At 36.8% G+C, this 20,229-nt stretch overlaps 3 protein-coding genes across 3 annotated transcripts; all 3 read right to left on the minus strand.

Annotated features, from left to right (window-relative positions):
* Positions 1 to 597: 597 nt before the first annotated feature.
* On the minus strand, positions 598 to 5,934 carry snrpd2 (small nuclear ribonucleoprotein D2 polypeptide). The gene is made up of 3 exons (XM_034114696.1): positions 5,801 to 5,934; positions 3,209 to 3,388; positions 598 to 975 (listed from the first exon to the last, which is right to left on the minus strand). Coding segments are annotated over exons 1-3 (357 nt in total). The 5' UTR covers positions 5,803 to 5,934; the 3' UTR covers positions 598 to 800.
* Positions 5,935 to 9,519: 3,585 nt separating this feature from the next.
* foxg1c (forkhead box G1c) lies at positions 9,520 to 10,680 on the minus strand. Its single transcript, XM_034114881.1, has one exon. It carries the CDS (start codon positions 10,678 to 10,680, stop codon positions 9,520 to 9,522), a length of 1,161 nt encoding a protein of 386 aa, XP_033970772.1.
* A 5,496-nt stretch (positions 10,681 to 16,176) lies between these two features.
* Positions 16,177 to 18,220, minus strand: pglyrp5 (peptidoglycan recognition protein 5). The gene is made up of 4 exons (XM_034114843.1): positions 18,146 to 18,220; positions 17,409 to 17,604; positions 16,982 to 17,100; positions 16,177 to 16,452 (listed from the first exon to the last, which is right to left on the minus strand). The coding sequence occupies exons 1-4, from the start codon at positions 18,192 to 18,194 to the stop codon at positions 16,280 to 16,282; spliced, it is 537 nt and encodes a 178-aa protein (XP_033970734.1). The 5' UTR covers positions 18,195 to 18,220; the 3' UTR covers positions 16,177 to 16,279.
* Positions 18,221 to 20,229: the final 2,009 nt, after the last annotated feature.

Here is a 20,229-nt window from a genome sequence, read left to right on the forward strand (position 1 = left end):
AGGCTTTCAGGCAGGGGGGAGTGTGTGGGAGAGAAACTCCCTCTGGGCGGAACACAGGGATTTTAGCCTTTGCAGACCGTTTACATGCACAAAAACCTATATAACACACTACAGGAAAGGGAAAAGCACAAAAGGGCCCCTTAAATAAAAAACATTTAACCACATTAAAATGATATTTTTAAGCAAGTAGGGTAGGTAAGGATGGAGAAACCAGCTCGAGTGCGCTAGAATTTGAAAGTACACAACCGAAAAAAATCTGCCCCTTCCTTCAGACTTCCTTACAGAGCCCCTCCTCCAACACACACGAACATGACCAATGAGGGCACAAGATAAGTTTGTGCACAGATGGAAGGCTGACAGGCAGGTAGGCCATCCAATTATTTTAGCCGGGCCGGCTCAGATGATTGGTTGTGCTTTTTACAGCACCACGGCTTCCACAGATGAATTTTTTTTAAATGTATTTATTGTCAAAGCATTTAATATATTCATTGCTATCGGGATGTTAAGAGCATTCCATGGAATATAACAAAAAGTGTATCTGAAGTGAATTACCTACCCCACCTTTAAGAGAGAGAAAAAAAACCATCTTTACAACACTTGAATCCAATAATCACTTTTATTATCAAAATGAAAAATACAGAGGACTGAACAGCTCTCCACAAAGTACAGACATCATTTTGACTCCATGTATCTTAACCAATAGCGGCTGCAGTGATCAAACAAAAAAACAAAAAAAGAATGACAGTCCGCCGCCGTTAAACCATTTGAAAAAGAATGAAAAAGAAAGGCTTTGTGAGAGTTCATTTCCCCGTGATGAGAGGGTTCCTCAGCACGATGATGACGGAGTCTCCTCTGAGGAACATTTTAGAAATGTAGCGGTCCTTATTCACCGGCTTCGACTTCTTCTTCCCCTTCCCGCTCTTGGGAACTTCCGTCCACATCTCCTTCACGTTCTCCAAGACCATGTTGCAGTGCCTGAAACGACAGTGAGCACGTTAAACTACTGAAATAACAACAAGCCTCATGCAGAACAAATAATAACACAATCAGATTTCTTCTTAAGAGGCTCAAACGTGTAATTAAAAGGAATTAGCACTTTTTGTTGTAAGTACTAACAAAAATCAGATCTATGAGACAACCACGTTCAGATAAACTACATTGCATCTCAGAGGAAAACCACTACTTTGATTCAAGAATGATATCAGCTTTATCTGAATGGATGTAGAGGTTAAATATAAAACAAGAATAAATACATATAAACAGTGCAACGGTTAAATTCTGTCCACCATATTATCGTCACCATGGTAGAGGGTTTTGTGATTTTAATTGGCATATTCCAGAGCAGCAGCAGTTTTTAGGGAAATTCCCGTTGACAGCTGTCTCGTGTTTTTGATGCAGGTCGGTGTTCACTATGATCCTCTGTTGCTGTAAACTGCGACATTACCTACAGTAGGCTTTAAAATTATCAAATGAAATATTCCTGGGACTGCCACATCCCTCTGACCACCAACAGTAAATCGTTACACCAGATAATTATTTACTATTAACTAATATTATTTCCCTGCATCATTTTTCCCACCCGCTGATTTACAAATGCAGAATTGGAAATTGTCAAGCTTTCTTTTTACTGTTGCGTAACATTTTTTGGTGGGGAAACTTGCCAACATGAGTATTTAAACAAATCCAATTTAACCAAATAGGGTGAATGAGACTAAAGAGTTTTAATAAATGTAAACAGCATTGGTATGCAGCAATTGATTACTGTGACGGCCCGTCCACACAGCAGCGTTAAAAAAATCTTCCAACGCTTCTGCCCATTCACTTTGAATGGGGTGACGTCACTTTGCCTCACTTTTCGCCGAACTGCATTGTGGGAAGCAGAGCGGAGATTTCCAGGCATCTCAGGATTCAAAAGTTGAGCAATGTTCAACTTTTGAAGCTGAGGTGGAAGCGTCAGCCAATCAAATCCTGTTTATGCAAATCTGACAGTTCAAGCGCTAGCCAATCAAACCGCGTGTAAGCTGGGAGAGACATACCGCAGGTCATTTCCGCATATTCCAAAAAATGGAGGAGAAATTAATTATAGCGGTAGGGAATCACCCGGTGCTTTATGACCAGTCCCTATTTACCTACCGGGATACAAACCGGAGGAGCCAGGCATGGAGGGAGGAGGCAGAGACAGTGGTAGGTTTTCGCCTGTTTGGGGAGTTTATATCCAGTTTACTTCTGGCTTTTTTGCTTCGTATGTCGGGGGCGGGAGATTCGTGTGATTGGTCGCGTTGCTCGCAAAGAATCCCCAAGCTTCAGATACGCCCACCTCCAAGATTTTTTTAACGCTGCTGTGTGGACGCTCCGTAACTGTGTCAGACCCAAGATGCTGATATTACACCTATATTAATGCAAGGAGTATTACTTTAGGGACAATTAAATGTTTTTATTATTCAATTATCTTCATGGATTATTGTTATATTTATCTGTTATTTATTATTCCATTTTGAAGTTAATATGTTACTGTATTAATCTACAATCATTGCTTTACCATAATAAATGGTAAAGCTCACTATTAGAGAGTGAGACCAAAGCAATATTGTAACATCAGAATGACCACAATAGTTAATGATCAGTGAAAATACCATTTGAATTAAATATATTATATAATAACCCTAACAGGATAAAATCATGTATAAATAAGATATTATATTCACAAAAAAGGTGAGATTAATCAGAAACCGGTTTATTGCCAAGTAGCTTTACACATATGAGAGATAAAAAGTAAGAAAAACAACCACAAAAAACAAACAATTATAAATGAATATATGAAATCTGGACAAAACTACGTATAGTATACTATAACAAAATACTCAGAATAATACAAATATGATTATAATGTATTATTCTTATACATTTTCTCTCTGTGCTTTTATTTAGGTAATTGGTGTGTAAGCTGAGATATACTTAGATATCTTGCTACATGATTAAGGTGAGAATATTGTCCCCCATGGAGATGTGTTATATGTGCAATAACTATCCTGCACACATTTATGTACATTTATGTACGTATGTACGTGTATGTATGAATGTTTACAAAAATGACAATTAAAAAAAGAGTATAAAAAAAACAAGAATAATAAAAATATGTGCAGTATTGTTAAGATGAGCTGTTCATGAGAACACTGCACATATTTGATTCATTTGGGTCGGAGCCTACCTGTCGAAGGCCTTGACTCTCCCGAGCAGCTTCTTGTTGTTGCGGCAGTTGATGAGGACCTGCGTGTTGTTCTTCACGGACTGAGTGAGCACCGACAGAGGGCCGGTGTTGAACTCCTCTTCCTCGCGTTTCTGCAGCTCCTCTGGAGTCATCTCCGACTTGGGCTTTGTTAACAGACTCCTGATGAAAGACACACAAAACAATACCAATTAAAAAACAATCAGAAAGGGGCACAACACTACATGAAATGAAAAACAATGAACTGTAATTAGCTCTAAATGGATTCTCTTGGTTTGCACTAATGTACATTTCCCAAAGATATTGAAGTGACTGATTTTGTATAGATTGATGTTGTGCTGTTATTTATGTCTTAATGTGTGCATAGTAATATATAATAGATATATATATATGATATATATATATATATATATTATAATATATATAGATATAGATGATATATTATATAGAGATATATATATATATATATGTATATATATGTATATTATCTATATATATGTATATATATATATATATATATATATATATATATATGTATATATATGTATATATATATATATATAATATATATATATATAGAATATATATATATATATTATATATTAATATATATATATATATATATATTTGTATCTTTTTGTATTCGGGATTGTGGGAAACGGTATTTTGATCTCTCTGTCTGTACAGACAAACTGAAAGATTGACAATAAAGTTGACTGACTTATTGGGGTGTCGACCTAGTTGTCTTAAATGCTGAAGGATCCTATTGGCTGTTTATTTTTGTATTGTTACTGCTAATCTCATCATTATTGCGTCCTTTATAGTCTCTTTCCTGTACTAAATAAAAAAACAATACCAATCAATGTGTTGATAAAAAAATATGCCGAGTATTGCTCCTAGTCAGAAAACCATTTCCCCTTTAATATTACACAAAAAAGGCGTTATATTGAATTAGAGGTGGGCTTATTACAACATTGCTTCAGTATATAGATCTGTAGAAAATCGTATGTATTATTATTGGGTCCCATTTTACTGCGTATGTTAGAGGAATGTGTTTCCTGGATTCATTTACCGTATTGACTTGGGGACTTTTGACCAAACAAAATAAGAGTTTACCATTACATTTAGGGTGTTACCACAGAAAGCCTGCTGTCATTATGGTCATGCCAATAAAGCTATTTGAATTTGAAAAGTAAAAAACACAACATTAACCATGACAAGGTAATGCAGTTCACTATGCCTGGGTATGTCACTAATGTGTAACGTTTTAACACAGACAGTTTTGTTCAGTACAAAAGTATTATCAAAAATGCAGATAAAGATTGTATTAGTTTTCCACCAACAACAGCTATAAAAGAAACATACAAATACACCACATATCTAATTATTATCCCTCCAAACTATTTAGATTTTTTTCCCAGTGCAGAGGATTTTAAAACACAAAGAAGTAAACATTTCCAACAACACAAATGTAAACTATGATATTCAGCTTAAGTATTAATTGAAAGTAATTTATTTTACATAAAAGGCGTTAATTCCCATGGTTTAAATGATTTTAAAGGAGTGTGTATATTTGGTTAAATAAAACTTAACAACTAAAATCACCTTCATTATATTTAAAATACACTGATAGTTCCTTCTGATGCGGGTATGGCTCAAGCATTAAAAGCTAAACAGTGTGTTAATGCCCTCAGGGAGAGGGGCTATGAAGGAATCAATTGGAAATATTTGTTTTCTCAATAATAAAGTCAAAGATGTTTCATTCACAACTTAAAGACAAATTAAGAAACAATTCGTCATTTATTTTATCTCTGCTTGTACTCTAGGTGTTGAGTGTTTTCTAAAAGGAAAAACGATACAACTTCAGGATGAGGACATTTTAATAAACTTTAAAAGGTGATGGATTTAATACAAATATTGTACAACAAAATGTATTTTAAGAAATTGACTGATTTTCACAGTTTTTACTTTGACCTACAACAATATGGCACCACTATTAAAAATAATGTCATAAAAAGAAAATGTGTATTTCATAAATATTTTACTTGAAATGTTACCTTTTGTTTTTAACCACCCTTTTCTTTAAATGTCTTTATTTTATTATTTCACTCTGTATATGTCCCCTTGGTGTCACTATTGTGTGCGTGTGAGTGTATGTAATGTTTGATGTACATATATATTTTCTTGAATAAAAAGGAACAACACAAGTCGCATCAACGGTTAACACTGTAGTGCTCGATATTAGCATGTGGCTAACTAGCTCATATCAATGCTTTTGTGTACTACTGAAGTAACTTATCAACTGAACCACAGCAGTATGAAATGAATGAATACAGCATTTTATTTGTATAATGTAAACGTAACCGAGTTGCAGCATAGCTCGGCTGTAGAATATATAGAAGCAAAAATACATTTAAAAAGGATTAATTAACTCCAGTTAACCGGCCTTGGCTAACATGCTAATATTGTTAGCTTAACAACTGTTAGCTTCCGGCTGCTGCGGTTTTAATTTAAGGATCAAAGACCGAAAGTGACCACAAAGCCAAAGAAAGGTTGAGCATTAAAAGTACTTACATGTTTGCAGATTTATAAAAACAGTCTTCTCAGATAGTATTCCGCTCTTCGTCTCCGGAACGATTCAGCAAGACCAGCGTGGATGGAGCTACTTCCGGTTCACCTACTGCGCGCTTAAAAACCTTGGCAATAACTTCCGGGTCACCACTTCATTGAAGAAGAACAGCACACATTTAGTTTCTTCCCTTTATTTATTCAAGAACATTATGAACATCATATATTTTGTATTCAAAAAAGTTGACATCATGGGAAGACATATAAAGAAATAAAAAAATGCATTAAAAGAAAAATACAATGAAAAATATTTCAGATTAAATATTTGTTAAATACACAAAATTAGGTTTAGAGTCAGCCCATCTCGAATGTAACATTTCCCTAAAAATAAAATGATTTACCTGAAATGTACTCTTGTTATCACCTTCTATACTAAATATCTGATTTAGATTCAAATACATGCTCCTTTTGTATAGATATTGAAAAACTAGAAGAGTTTGGGATAAATTCCATTAGCTTACTTTTACAAATATTCAAATTTCAAAATATGATAGCAGAAACATTTGGCCTTCAGATGGAAAGTAAAGGAAACTCAATTTGTATAGGCAAAATATTTCATTAACAAATGTTGTATTCTCAAATGTATCCCTTATTGATTATTTTAATGACATGGTACTATATCAAATGTCAATACAATTTTGCAAAACTAAAAGAAGCATTACATTTTCACAAATATCTTTGTTACTCAATTTTATTAATTCATCTATTTTATTTTAAGAATTATATTATGTTTTACGCCGGGCATTATGCATTGCATTTGCAGGAAATTGTCACAGAAAAAAGGCAGAAGGAGCCGCCAACGTGACACCGCAGACCCAAACAGATAAGTCTTTGTTTTGCTCTTTAACACAACAAGAAACAGGGGAAAGTGTGTGTGTGTGTGTGTGTGTGTGTGTGTGTGTGTGTGTGTGTGTGTGTGTGTGTGTGTGTGTGTGTGTGTGTGTGTGTGTGTGTGTGTGTGTGTGTGTGTGAGAGAAAGAGAGAGAGACGGCAATGTAGGCTACACTATCTACACAGCAGTAGTGAGACATTGAGAGATTGTCTTTCCGGCGAGAGACAGACAGACGCCTGGGGGTGTACAACCCACCCACCTGCTTTCAAAGAGTGGCAGGTCTACCTGTGGAAGCCACTTGCTGAGGATAATGGAGGCCTGTGTGCTGCTGAGAGACCCAAGTGTATAGGATTGATTTCCAGAGCTGTTCTTAATCTTTGTAAGCACACCTAGTTTAGCCAAAATACTTACAACTTAAACTGTGGGCATGTAAAGTGAGCTCAATGTATGTGATGTATGCAATTAGAAGAGCATAAAATCACGTAAAGCAAGTAAATCAAATGGACAGCGAGAAGAAATTACTCTGAAACAACAGAGTGATGTGCAACATGACAAACCCTCTCCTAACTCTCTTGTTCTCCTACAAAATACACTATTCTGTTTTCACATAAAATAAAAAGTTAACAATTCTGCGACTCCCCCTCCTCATTTTACCTTTCGTGCAAATAATGTAGCTATACTGTTTCACTTTACATTGATGTTGGTGGTGAAATCTCACAAAGTGGCCTAAAGTGAACACAATCAAGAACAATGTCAAGAAAAAAACCATCTCATTGGCTTATAGCTGAATACTCAATGCTGATTGTTGCATTTGGACAGGTCTACTCTTTTTCGCCAGCAGACCGTTGTACGTTCAATTTAACGTCAGCTGTGGAAAATAAAACATTCGTTTTCCTTCATCAGGAAACACCAAGGAAGACCAACAGGAAGTAAACACTAACGGGAAAAGCAGAAGAAGAGAGACACGAAGAAAACAGTTGAGGGAACAGCAGTAGAAGACCAACAGGAAGTAAACACTAAAGGGAACAACAGAAGAAGACAGACAAGAAGTAAACACTAAAGGGAACAGCAGTAGAAGACCAACAGGAAGTAAACACTAAAGGGAACAGCAGTAGAAGACCAACAGGAAGTAAACACTAAAGGGAACAGCAGAAGACCAACAGGAAGTAAACACTAACAGGAACAACAGAAGAAGACAGACAAGAAGTAAACACTAAAGTGAACAGCAGAAGATAGATTTGTTCGCCTTACGTTATCCCTTATCAGCTTGTATCACCAAATTGTGTCAGTCCAACTGTCTGTTTGAGTTTTTTTTTTTATAAATCAGTATAGGTTGTGATTATTAGCTCGGAAGTAATCAGTGGAGCTCTCAAAAAGCGATTGTTTATTACTCTAAAAGCAAACAGTATCATCTTACTCCTGCCTCAGGGTATAAAACTATTTTGTGTGCCATAAACCTGTTGATTCAGCTCAGACACAATCACGGATGACAATATTCTTATCTTCGCATCTATCTATATTGAGAGTTTGCCAACAGTGAAGATATCCATTCCCCTTTGCTCAACCACCAGGCATGTTTCAGGTTTGGAGAGGTGACGGGCCGGGGTCTTCTGATATAAAGAGGCCATTGTATCACAGAGGCAGCCGTCCAGAAAGCTGCCTCAATCTGTATCTGCAAACAATAATAATATGCTAGTTTCTTATATGAATGTAGTGAGAGGTGAGGGAAAGGTGAGCAGATCTGCAGGTGAGTCATGTCTACCTGCTGAGGTTATGTCTCAGTCTGTTTCCACATCATGTCTCTTCAGGAAAAGCTTCGGGTGCACATTTGAACTGTTGATCTTTAAAAAGAAAAAATCCAACATTAGATCATATTATATGTATTTATCCCAAATTTGGATTTTTTTTCTTCTAACGGCAGCAGAAAGTTAATAACACATGAGTTACAATATGATAAATATAAATAAAATACAAGTAGTATAAAAAAGGTGAACATAAATATATATCAACAGTAAAAACATGAATAGAATATGTATAGATATATATGTTCTGCTGTTATGTATACATTTAGAGTTTATGATTATCTTTTATTTGATTCATTTTATTATATTTATCATAGAAATATTTTTAAGGAAATTCAATTAAGAAAACAAATGCAACAAATTTAATATCGTAATTTTTCAATCTCAATTATTTTCTTTATTATAAAACAATGTCAACTCCTTCGATTGAACATACATTTAATAGCCATTTTTTGTCTCTTTTCTTTAAATTACAAAAATATAACTATTGTCGTTTTATCAGCACTGCACAGCATTTTAACTCTAGGTCTCATCCTGCGCAAAAATAATAACTTAAGACAGATTCGTTTTTATTTTGATACATTTTTTTATTTTATTTTGCAGATAATTCATGCGCACACACAACTCAATTTCTATACTGACAAGTGCATACCCATATCTGGAAAAAACAAATGTCAGTGAATGAAAAATGACACTTTGTCCTTATTATTATTATGTACATATTTGTTTGCACAATTGTGGAAGATGGCATTTCGAAATCCTCCTCACCTTACTGTTTGTGTGTCAGATATTACTTTGTTAATTTGACACAGATTGCACAACACACGTTATGATGAAATAATACAAGTCAGTGCAAAACATTTCCCATTTTAGTTAATATATATTTGAATTTAACACGGAAATTATTTGGGAAATGTTGTGGGATATTTTTCATTTAAGCAATAAAATCCAGTCTGCAGGCCCTTATAAATGGGCCTTTTTTTTCAATCACACCTCTACAGCAATATTTTAAATCTTTAATGTATTTGACTCTATTTTTCTATATTCCAAGACAAAGAGGGGCTTGAACTGACTTGAGGGCAGTAATTCGGAAAGTCATTGCAGAATCCTCCCAGCTCTGAGTGGCTGCTCTTGGATAAAAACTGTCCCGGAGCAGAAGTCTTGGCCGAGGCGCACTCCTCTGGGCACGGACTGAACGCCGCGGCACAGGGGATCTGGTGAGAGTAAAAGTAGCTGGCTTGTCCAGAGATCATGTTAAAAGAGTAGGGGTCCGACAGAGGCAGGGTGCACGCGGGGATGGACGTGGAGAAAGCGGTGCACGCGGTGCCAATCTGATGGCGTCGAGATTGCGCGCAGCTGAGTCCGATGTAAGACATCTCCTGGTGGGTCTGTAGGAACCGATCTGCATCCGCGGCACTGGACGCACTCAGCCGCTGGGAGACCATGGAGGTGGCGTGGTTTGGGAACCGCGGTGTCAGGTAAGTCCCCGTGCCAAGGTGAGTGCGCACTGGTGTTTGGAGAGGAAGAAACGGTGGCCAGTAAAACGAACCAGCGGCGGCTAAAGTCACACTGGTGGCGGTGCTGGAGGACATCAGGCGACCTCCTCCTCCTCTTTTTAACGCAAGCTTGGTCCTGGATCCAGCCGTGACTCTGCGCCGGAGCTTCCCAGATGTGCCACCAATAAACACGTCCTCGCTGCAGGGGTCCAGCATCCAGTAGTTGCCTTTCCCCGGGTCATCGTAGTGCCGCGGCACTTTAACGAAACACTTGTTCAGGCTCAAGTTATGCCGGATTGAGTTTTGCCACCCCTGTCTGTTCTGTCTGTAATAAGGGAAGTTTTCCATGATGAACTCGTAGATGCCGTTCAGAGTGAGCCGTCGCTCCGGGCTCTGACGGATCGCCATCATGATGAGCGCGTTATAGCTGAAAGGAGGTTTCTCAGGTTTAATGCTTTCTTCTTCTCCTCCTTTCTTCTGAGTCCCCTCACGTTTCCCAGTCGTAGGCAGGGGTTTGCTCCCCCCTTTACCGGTGCTCTCACTGTCAAAGTTTTTCTCTTGGCTGGGTTTCTCCGGAGGTTTCTGGGACGCAGAAGGAGTCTCCTCATCCATCACTCCCTCTCGTCTCAACAGCAGGCTGCTGATGCTGAATGAGGATTTGTGGAAAAATCGGTCAGAAGTTTTCAAGTCCGCCATATCTGTCATAAAGTCCTCAAAGACTTCCAGTGATGAGAGCAGAGCGACTCACTGAACTCTGATGCAAAGTGGTGAGGAGCCAAAGACACAGAGAGAACAAATGCGCATGATCACAGGAGCGTTACAGAAAGTATCTCAAAGTGACACAAGTGGTGCATTCAACAGCCTCTTATTTCAAGGGTTGGGGGGGTTACTTTAAAAATCTGAGTATCACAATATAAAAGAAACCATCTCCAAGTGGTTGACCAATTAGAGCAGAGCGGCTAGCTAACCAATCAGAGCAGACTGGGCTCTGGTTTCAGACAGAGGGTGAAAAGAGGTGCTGCAGCACATTATGAGAAAAATAAACACCCTTTTCAACATTAAAGGAAGCAAACATGTCACAATAGAGGCACAATATACTAATTTGAACCTGAAAATGAGCAGAATATGGCCCCTTTAACCCATTAAAGAAAAACAATCACTTTCAAAAAGGCCTTTAAGTCACTCAATGTCCATTGTCAAAAGAAACACATCCATATAAACTGGATAATACTTGAGTTAAAGAGGCGTTTTTAAAGGATTAAATGCTGTCAATCTGTGTGACTGATCGGTGAACTCTCGGGTTCACTTATAACACTTCCGGGACTCATGAAACTCAACCCTGCACAAGCCTTTCCCTCGGGGCTGGCCTCATCGCGCTCTTTTTTTTCTTCCTGTGCACCTTCTCTGACACCATGATTTGGCAAAATGCCTTTAAAAGTATAAGAAGATGTGTGGCCCAAAAGGATCTCGTAAAGAAGTAAAACGCTTGGAAATATCTGTGAATAGTGCAGGGTAATTCCACTTATTACTAAACATGTTATTGTTTAAAAGAAACTGAAATTACTTGATTAACTTCCCAACATAAACTACAGGTAGAAGAAGTATAGAGATCCAAATGTAAAGTAATAATACCACAAGAAACACTAATCTGTTGAAAGAAAAACTGTCAGTTTGTGAGGTTTATTTATTTAATAATCAATATAAGATAAACCTAACAACCTGACAATTCATTTTTTATTAACACTTACTTATAAATCTCCAATTGTTTTAAATGTGACAGTAATCTGATTACATATTGTTTTATGTAACGGGTAGGGAATCTTTGTTTTTGTATCCTGATTACTCATTACATGCAATCCAATACTCCCCAACATGGAAAAATGGAAACGTTGACTTTAATTAAATGTATTATGTCAACAGATTTCACATTTAAACTAACCTAAAAACAGTTAAATACTGTTCTAAAGTAATCCCCTCCTATGCTGTGTTTGACAGTTCATATGCCAGACATCAAACATGAGGAAGTACACATTTAATCTGTCATCTCCTCTTTAGTTTATTTGAGATGAGTCTTCCTCCATAATCCCCGCGCTACACAAGTGAGCACTTGTTGGGAATGTCTCAGACTCTAAAGCACACCTTGTTTTTCTTAATACCTGTAATCCCCTGGTTTATATTTCTTTGTTTAATATTCAATATCATGTCTTGTGTTGTTTACAGTGATTTCTCATTAGCAGCCTCTATTATGAAACAGACTAAACTCTGCCAACAGTTACAGTTGGACAACTTTATAATCCCTGAATGTCACTAAACCCTCAATTCCGTTATGTTTTGAGTTTCTTGCAGCGTTTTATGCAGCGCTTTTAGTAAACGTTGTACATTGGTGAAGATGTTTCTTAATTTGCACGTGTTTTGGCACATTTCTGTTTTTATATTTGTATTGTCACTGAAGCTGCAATGTGTTTCTCCTAATGGAAATGTTTTAAAATCTGAATTCAAAATCTCAGACACTCAAAATCCAGCACAAGACACTTTTTTTACGCTGCTATGGACAATCTGCAATAAATGCACATTTTATGGACAATCTTGCACCAAAGTTATTGAGATTGAGGTGACTGTTATTTTGTGAATATTGATTGTTGTTGTTTTTTATCTTAATGTGTGCATATGTGTAAATGTGTCTGTTGATTGTGTATATAGGATAGGGCTGCACGATATATCGTGTCGTGACGATAATCGCGATATGCGACGTGCGATTTAAAAAAATGTGTTACGACTTGCGATATTAAATAGGCAAATTAACTCAAACACGTCATGTTACAATTATTTTGCTGCTTGCTACAAAAGGAAAACTTGGGCGGCTCTCATGTCAGGGGTACTTGAGTGAGTGACATGCAGGCTCTGCATGCACAGCAAACCACCAATCACAATCAAATCTCCAAAGCAAACGGACCGGTGATTAAAGGCAAAAACACTGAATAAAGTAGTTTCATGTGTTTCTCCAGGGCAGTTCGGCGCTGCTAACCGAGCTAGCTCAGCTTGTTGCTCTGATAACTTAAGATCCAGACGTCCGTGACTAAAATCCTTCATCCGGTTAAATATAGTTAAACAAATACCAATTGTATAGCATTAAAGTTCAAGAAAGGATGGTTTGCGGACAAAAAAACGTTTTTTCTTCAATTCCTGTATGTTTTCATATCGCAATATATATCGCAGGGGGGAAAGAAATCGCAATGTCAGTTTTTTCCAATATCGTGCAGCTCTAATATAGGATATACATATTTTATACATATCTGTATTACTGTATCATTTTACATTCGGGATTGTTAGAAACGTCATTTCGATCTCTCTGTCTGTAAACACAAACTGAGAAAGATTGACATTAAAGTTGACTTTGACTTGACTTTTCGGCTGTTGTAGCGTGTTTGAACCTGTCGGCCACCGTACAATTGCATTAAAACACAGCTCTATCAAAGACAATTGTTGTAGGCCTCACATTAGTAAAAAAGTAAAATAGTGCAGAAAATATAGCATTTATTTCCAAAATATTTGAATCATAAGCAATATAATCTTTTAAAGTTGAGCCTAATGCCTTGTTATAGAGCAAAGATAACTGAAATGTATTGCCTGCCATGTTAATACTGCACTAAAAAGAAGCATCGGAAAGTTAAAGAATGTGATCAAATTAAAAAAGTTGGTAACACTTTATATTAAGGTACACAAATTCACCATCAACTAGTTGTTAATTAACATGCATATTAGCAGTATATTGGCTCTTTATTAGTCATTATAAAACACTTATTAATGCCTTATTCTACATGACCATATTCTACAAGTAATAAGCCGTTAGTTGAGAGTTTTTCCTCAATAACCCTCTAATTAGTGCTTATTTATTGCAAGTAAGGAAGTTGTTGTACATGAGTTTTGGTCTTAATATGCTCTGCTCAATATGGGCCTAATAAGGCAGTAGTACCACAAGAATAGTAATTCTCCCATAATAACACTTAACAAATATGATCTATTCTTATGTAACAAGACATGAAACTACAAGTGTTAATTGTGTCTAAATAACTCAAAATTAGGTATTTATATCTAAGAATATGTTTTGGGGTATTGACGGTTCAGCTACCAATAGCAAGATGATATTGACCTGTATGTTTCATATTTGCACATTTATATTTTTGTAAAATTTGTACTGAAGGTTAGACAAGAAACCGGGTACAGGAAGTAGGAGAAAGTGAACTGAATAGCATGGCAGTAGACTGCTACTAATTTCCCCTATATTTACCTTGTTTACACTTAGCGGTCCCATGTGTTAATCTGTGTATGTTACACTTGCATGTAAGAGATCATTAAGTGCCTTGTAACTTCTTTTTTTATAGTTTCACTCCGTTTGAATGTCAGTGGACAAATAATTCAATAAAGGAGCATGGCTGCTCATTCCCTGGCTCTCAAAATAGTTTGGCTGGCTGTTTAATCTATGTTCACACTGAGACAGTACAACAAATAGAGAGAAGAGTACACCTAGTGTGTAAGTAAGTACATACAAGCAGGTCACACAGTATGATCACGAATACATACAATCTGTTAAAAATCTGTTTTTATTAAAAAGTAGAAGCTGCCTATGTGTTCTCAGCCTTGGAGAAACTTGACATGTTTTGGTATGTGTCTGAACCTCTCTTTAGTGGTTCATTAATAAAACTGATATGTCAACGTGTGCCTACTTTGTTCATGTACTGTTGAGGTTAATTTCAGTAGTTGTGTGCTATAATGTATTTACAAAGTGTGAAGAGGAGGCAACTTTAGAATAGGGAACCTGTTCAGGTCAATTAGAGTCAAACTACTAGCTTATTGGTTATGAACAAGACTTCACTTTAAAATAGGGAACATATTCTTAGATATAAATACCTAATTTTGAGTTATTTAGACACAATTAACACTTATAGTTTCATGTCTTGTTACATAAGAATAGATCATATTTGTTAAGTGTTATTATGGGAGAATTACTATTCTTGTGGTACTACTGCCTTATTAGGCCCATATTGAGCAGAGCATATTAAGACCAAAACTCATGTACAACAACTTCCTTACTTGCAATAAATAAGCACTAATTAGAGGGTTATTGAGGAAAAACTCTCAACTAATGGCCTATTACTTGTAGAATATGGTCATGTAGAATAAGGCATTAATAAGTGTTTTATAATGACTAATAAAGAGCCAATATACTGCTAATATGCATGTTAATTAACAACTAGTTGATGGTTAATTTGTGTACCTTAATATAAAGTGTTACCCATAAGTCATTGTGAGCAACTTCAAAGTTGAATGAATGAATTGAATATTGTTTGCAGAGCTAAAGCCTGTAGTGGTGGCTCCCCCTGTCTGTCAGCCTGCGAAACATTCCCTTATTACCACTGGTGGAAAGTCACTCATTTACTCAGTTCCTGTACTTGAGTTACATTTTGGAGTACTTTTTTTGAGTATTTCCATTTGATACTACCTTATACTTTTACTCCATTACATTCATTAAACAGCTTTAGTGACTTTTCAGATGTTGAATCAAAAAGCATGTGATAAACTTTGAACATAATGCATCTCTAAAAATGGTACTAGTGGACAAACTGTTTAAGGTACAAGAAAGTAAAAGTTATACAATATATTACAAAAAAGTCATCACATGAATAATGTGTGTATCAAAGCGCTGTTTGTGTACAACAGTAAAATGCTGCTTGATGGTACAATACCAATCTAATAATGTCATATATATAATATTATATCACATATTTATTTCTGCAGTGTTAGTACTTTTACTTTGTATACTTTAAGTACATTTTGCTGACCTGTACTTCAGAGTGTAGGACTTTTAATGGAGTATTTTGACATTAATGCTACTTTTACTTCAGTACAGGATCCGAGTACTTCTTCCACCACGGATCATAATCCAGTCGTTTCATATATATGATCCTGAAATGGACCTTTAGGCATAACCAGTACTTTTACTTTTGGTACTTTAAGTATAATTAGATGCCGATACTCTTGTAACTTAAGTCACTTCTTGAATGCAGGACTTTAGCTTGTAACAGATTACTTTTTCAATTTAGTTTGGTTTCTTTTACTTCATAAAAAAAGAATCGCAGTTCTTAATCCACCTCTGTTTATTTCAGATGATAAAAAAGAAGCACAGAGAAAAAGTTAGGGTTAATGTTTTATTTGAATGATCATGTTTATAGCATTACCACAGACTCTTTGTGAAGCCAGGGAACTGATTGGCCCTTAAAACCTTTAAAGATAAGCCTTATGTGCTCTTCAGTTGTTGCAGCACAGTGTAAAGCTTCGCCCCGGGACATTCAGTGTCTCCCACATCTCTGTGTCCACACAGGCCGAACTGGGGCTTTATGAAGCCCTGAGACACGCCGGACTGCAGCAGCTGCTTGACTGAAGCCAGCGCTTCACAGCTCGGTGCTTCACCTAAAATATAAAAAATGCATCGTCATCATATGTGACATCTTAACACATTACATTTCATGCTTTTATTCAAAGTAACTCACAATAAGTGCAATACACCACAAAGATACAAACCCAGAAATAATTTAATTAATTTAAATTTTAATCCTTATTTTATTCATTTTCTGTTTTTAAATTCCTTTTATTCTTATTTTATTCAGTCCTTCTATATGTTGGCTTTTATTGGTATTCATGTATTTATTAATCATGAAGTTATGTGTGACATGTGGTAGTGTTATTTTTCTCTTTTTGTTTTTGTTGGTGAAGCACTTTGTGTATGAAAAGTGCATTCCATTAAAAAAGGAAATTAAAAGATAACATTTTCTAAATATCCAAGTTGAAGTCGCTTTAATGACCAATGACATATTTCTATTTCCTTGATATTTTCCCTACAAATGATCTCCGTTCATTAGGAAAAAGACAGAACTCATTGACCCGTGAGAACCTTGTCTTTATGTTGCACAATGGATGAAAAGATTAAGAGCACACCTACTTTTAAAGTTGCCCATGAAGGCAATCCCCAGTGAGTCATGATTGTTGCCTTTGGCATGAGCCCCCACCGCGCCCCAGCCACGGCCCTCGAACACCGCCCCGTCTGCTGCCACCAGGAAACTGAAACACAGGCAGAGTTTATGGTTAGAGGGCATATTCTGCTCGTTTCAGTGTGTGGGAGAGAAACTCCGTCTGGAGAGAACACAGGGATTTTAGCCTTTACAGACCATTTACGTGCACACAAACCTATAGAACACACTACAGGGAAGGGGAAATACCAGACACATAATAGGGCCTCTTTAAGGACCTAGGATTGGAAAAAAAGGTCCAAACTAAAGAGAAATAACACATAATTAAGTGTCCCTCCATTACGTCCACATTGTAAACACTGTATGAACATCACTCAGAAACCACATGTCCCTACTCACTTGTACCCGATGTCATCCCATTTTCTCTCAGTCATGTGCCCTCTCTGGATGCTGGCGACGCGGCTCACACACTCGCTGCGGCTGCTGCAGTGTGGGGTGTCCGTGTGGTGGATGATCACTCTCTGAGCACAGGAGATCTTATCCGGCACCTTCTTCGGAGCAGCCGCCCCCCACTGCTGCCTCGACACTATTTCCACTGAGGAGAAATAAAATAAATACTTTTTGAAAATGTCATCAGCAGCAGGGTTGGGAGGATCATGTAATCCTTCTGAGGATCAAAATATGAAAGTTATGTAACCTGGATACTTTATTTTGGATTACCTCAATATCAAATGCAATGAAACACATAAGCACATATACTACGGTTAAAATAAGCAGAAATAAAATCTGAGCTGACAGAAAATGCTGTTTTAGTTAAGACACACAGTTAAGCTCACACACACTATTTTATGAACATATAGGTTTACCTGCTGAATAAAAAAAGAACAAATGAACCAAAGAAAGTGAAAACCATAAAGCAGATTCAGGCAGTAGGCGTAGAGATTCACACTTAAAGTATTAGCCTACTGAACAGTACAGTTTACAGAGAAGAAATCCAATCTGACCTTTATACAACAAACACTCTTTGCTCTTTTTAGTTTGTTACTATCAATGTAATCTTGGTGGTAATACACCATTTTTAGAAATGTAATCTGACAGCGTCTCCCAGTGTAATGTCTGCAGTGTGAGGATGTTACCTGTAGTTGCCATCTCTCCGTCAATATATGGATTCAGCTTGCTGTGCATCGCCTTATCTTGAGTCACTCTCAGGAGGCGTGGTCTCGGGGAAATACACCTTCCTGGTTTCTTGTTGTTTCATGCCAATGCACAAAATACATTCCAACTACTCATCTGACAGAGTAATTATTCTACAGTTGCCAAACAGGCCTTTGGAATATACGTGTGTGGATACAAAAGAGGAAGTTGATTAAGCACTCAATAATTTACATGGTGGCATTTTTTTTCTTCCCACAAATGAGGCAGTAATACACAAGATAATATGTTTTAAGTCACAGGAGTTTTTAGGGGAAATCAGCTGTTTTGCAATATCAGTCATTATGCAAAAATACCCATCAAGCAGAATGTATTATATTTACATCATTTTACTTGAGCATTTCCATTTCATGCTACTTTATAATCCTACTCCACTAGATTTATTTAACACTCAGTTACTTTTTTTATATATAAACACACTATGCTTATATTAATCATATCAATATAACATATCAATCATGTATTCTACAAAGTCTCTGAAATTGGCTCCATATTGAAAAACTACAAGATGAAAAAGTTTGTTCATGTGATAAAAACAGGAACCATTCGGCTACTTTTACTTTGATACTTGAAGTCCATTAGGCTGATAATACTTCTGTACTTAATATTTTTCTGAAATGGGTCATTTTACATGAGTACTTTTTGTTTTTGTTGCACTTTTAGTTTGAATTCTGGATCTTTACATGGAATCGAGTGTTTAAAGACCAGGGGCCTCATTTATAAAGGGATATACGCTCAAAAAATGGCGTACGCCAGTTTCTACGCAATGTTTGCGATTTATAAAATACTAACTTGACGGGAAAATGTGCTGTCCTCCACGCAAACTCTAACCCATGCGTACGCACTAAGCACACAAACGGGAGAGACGAGAAACTGCGACACCGTTGGCAGAAGGAAGAATGGAGAGAAATATGTGGAAATAATACCATAAATAAAATGTTACCTCTCATTTATCAAATATGAAGAATTCATTTTCAAACATTGATTAAAGCCAATCTTAAAATGATTAAACAAACGCCTGTTTGAGACTCCTCAGTGCACACAAAAACATAACTTGGAGAAATATATAAATACAGATATGTTATTTAAAACCACCTCGAATATGTTGTGTTACTGTTATGAAATGTTTTCTCATAAATTATGCGGTAAGCAGGAGGACAGAATTACGTCTAAACTGACGCCGTTTTGCATTTCTATAGGTTGTAGATACGAGCATGGTTTTATATACTATCACGTTTAATCGTGTTTTATGCCGTTTGCCAAGACTTGATAAGTCGCTCGTAAAACACAGGAGGTATGGACACTAAGAACACCATATGTGGTAAATTGTACAGCTAATATAACACAACACAGTTGTATTTCCTTTAACTGGTGGATTATGGATATATAGTTGCTGATCGACAGCTGGAACACAAACCACCAAATACAACAAAATAATTCAGATCCAGTCGTCATGACTCCACTCCGGAGGGATTCCCCGATCATTTCTTACAGTTTCTCATCAAGGGGGTGTCTCCTGTCCCCGGGACAAACACACTGCCTGAGGAAGGTTATGTGTAATTTTTTTGTCATTAACTTTTTTCCGACCACTTATTTATTTATTTTGGTGACGATCCGACCTCCATGCTGCTACTCTGGTTCAAACTGCATCCACCAAACAATATGATTTATCTCCACCTCCCCACAATAACCTAAATCTGACACGGTGTGAGATGTCTTTTTTAGCTGTTCTATCGTCATTTCCTGCGATCTACTTCATGCAGTCAGTCAAAATGAATGAATGAATGGGCGTTTCTTTGACTATTTATAGGCAAATATGGGCGTTACGTGAAGCCTGCAAAAGCTGCGCCGCATTTCGAGTCGATTGTGATTTATAAAGGGAAACAGGCGTAGGAAGTGCCGGTACGCACTTCCCTCGCCGGTACGCAATGTTTTGTGAATCGGAAAATGTCTGAACATTTCTGTACCTATTTTTTTGCTTTGTACTACGTAAGCAACCTTCTCACGT

The sequence above is a fragment of the Trematomus bernacchii genome, unplaced genomic scaffold (genome assembly GCF_902827165.1).
Source record: "Trematomus bernacchii unplaced genomic scaffold, fTreBer1.1, whole genome shotgun sequence".
Classification (NCBI taxonomy): domain Eukaryota; kingdom Metazoa; phylum Chordata; class Actinopteri; order Perciformes; family Nototheniidae; genus Trematomus; species Trematomus bernacchii.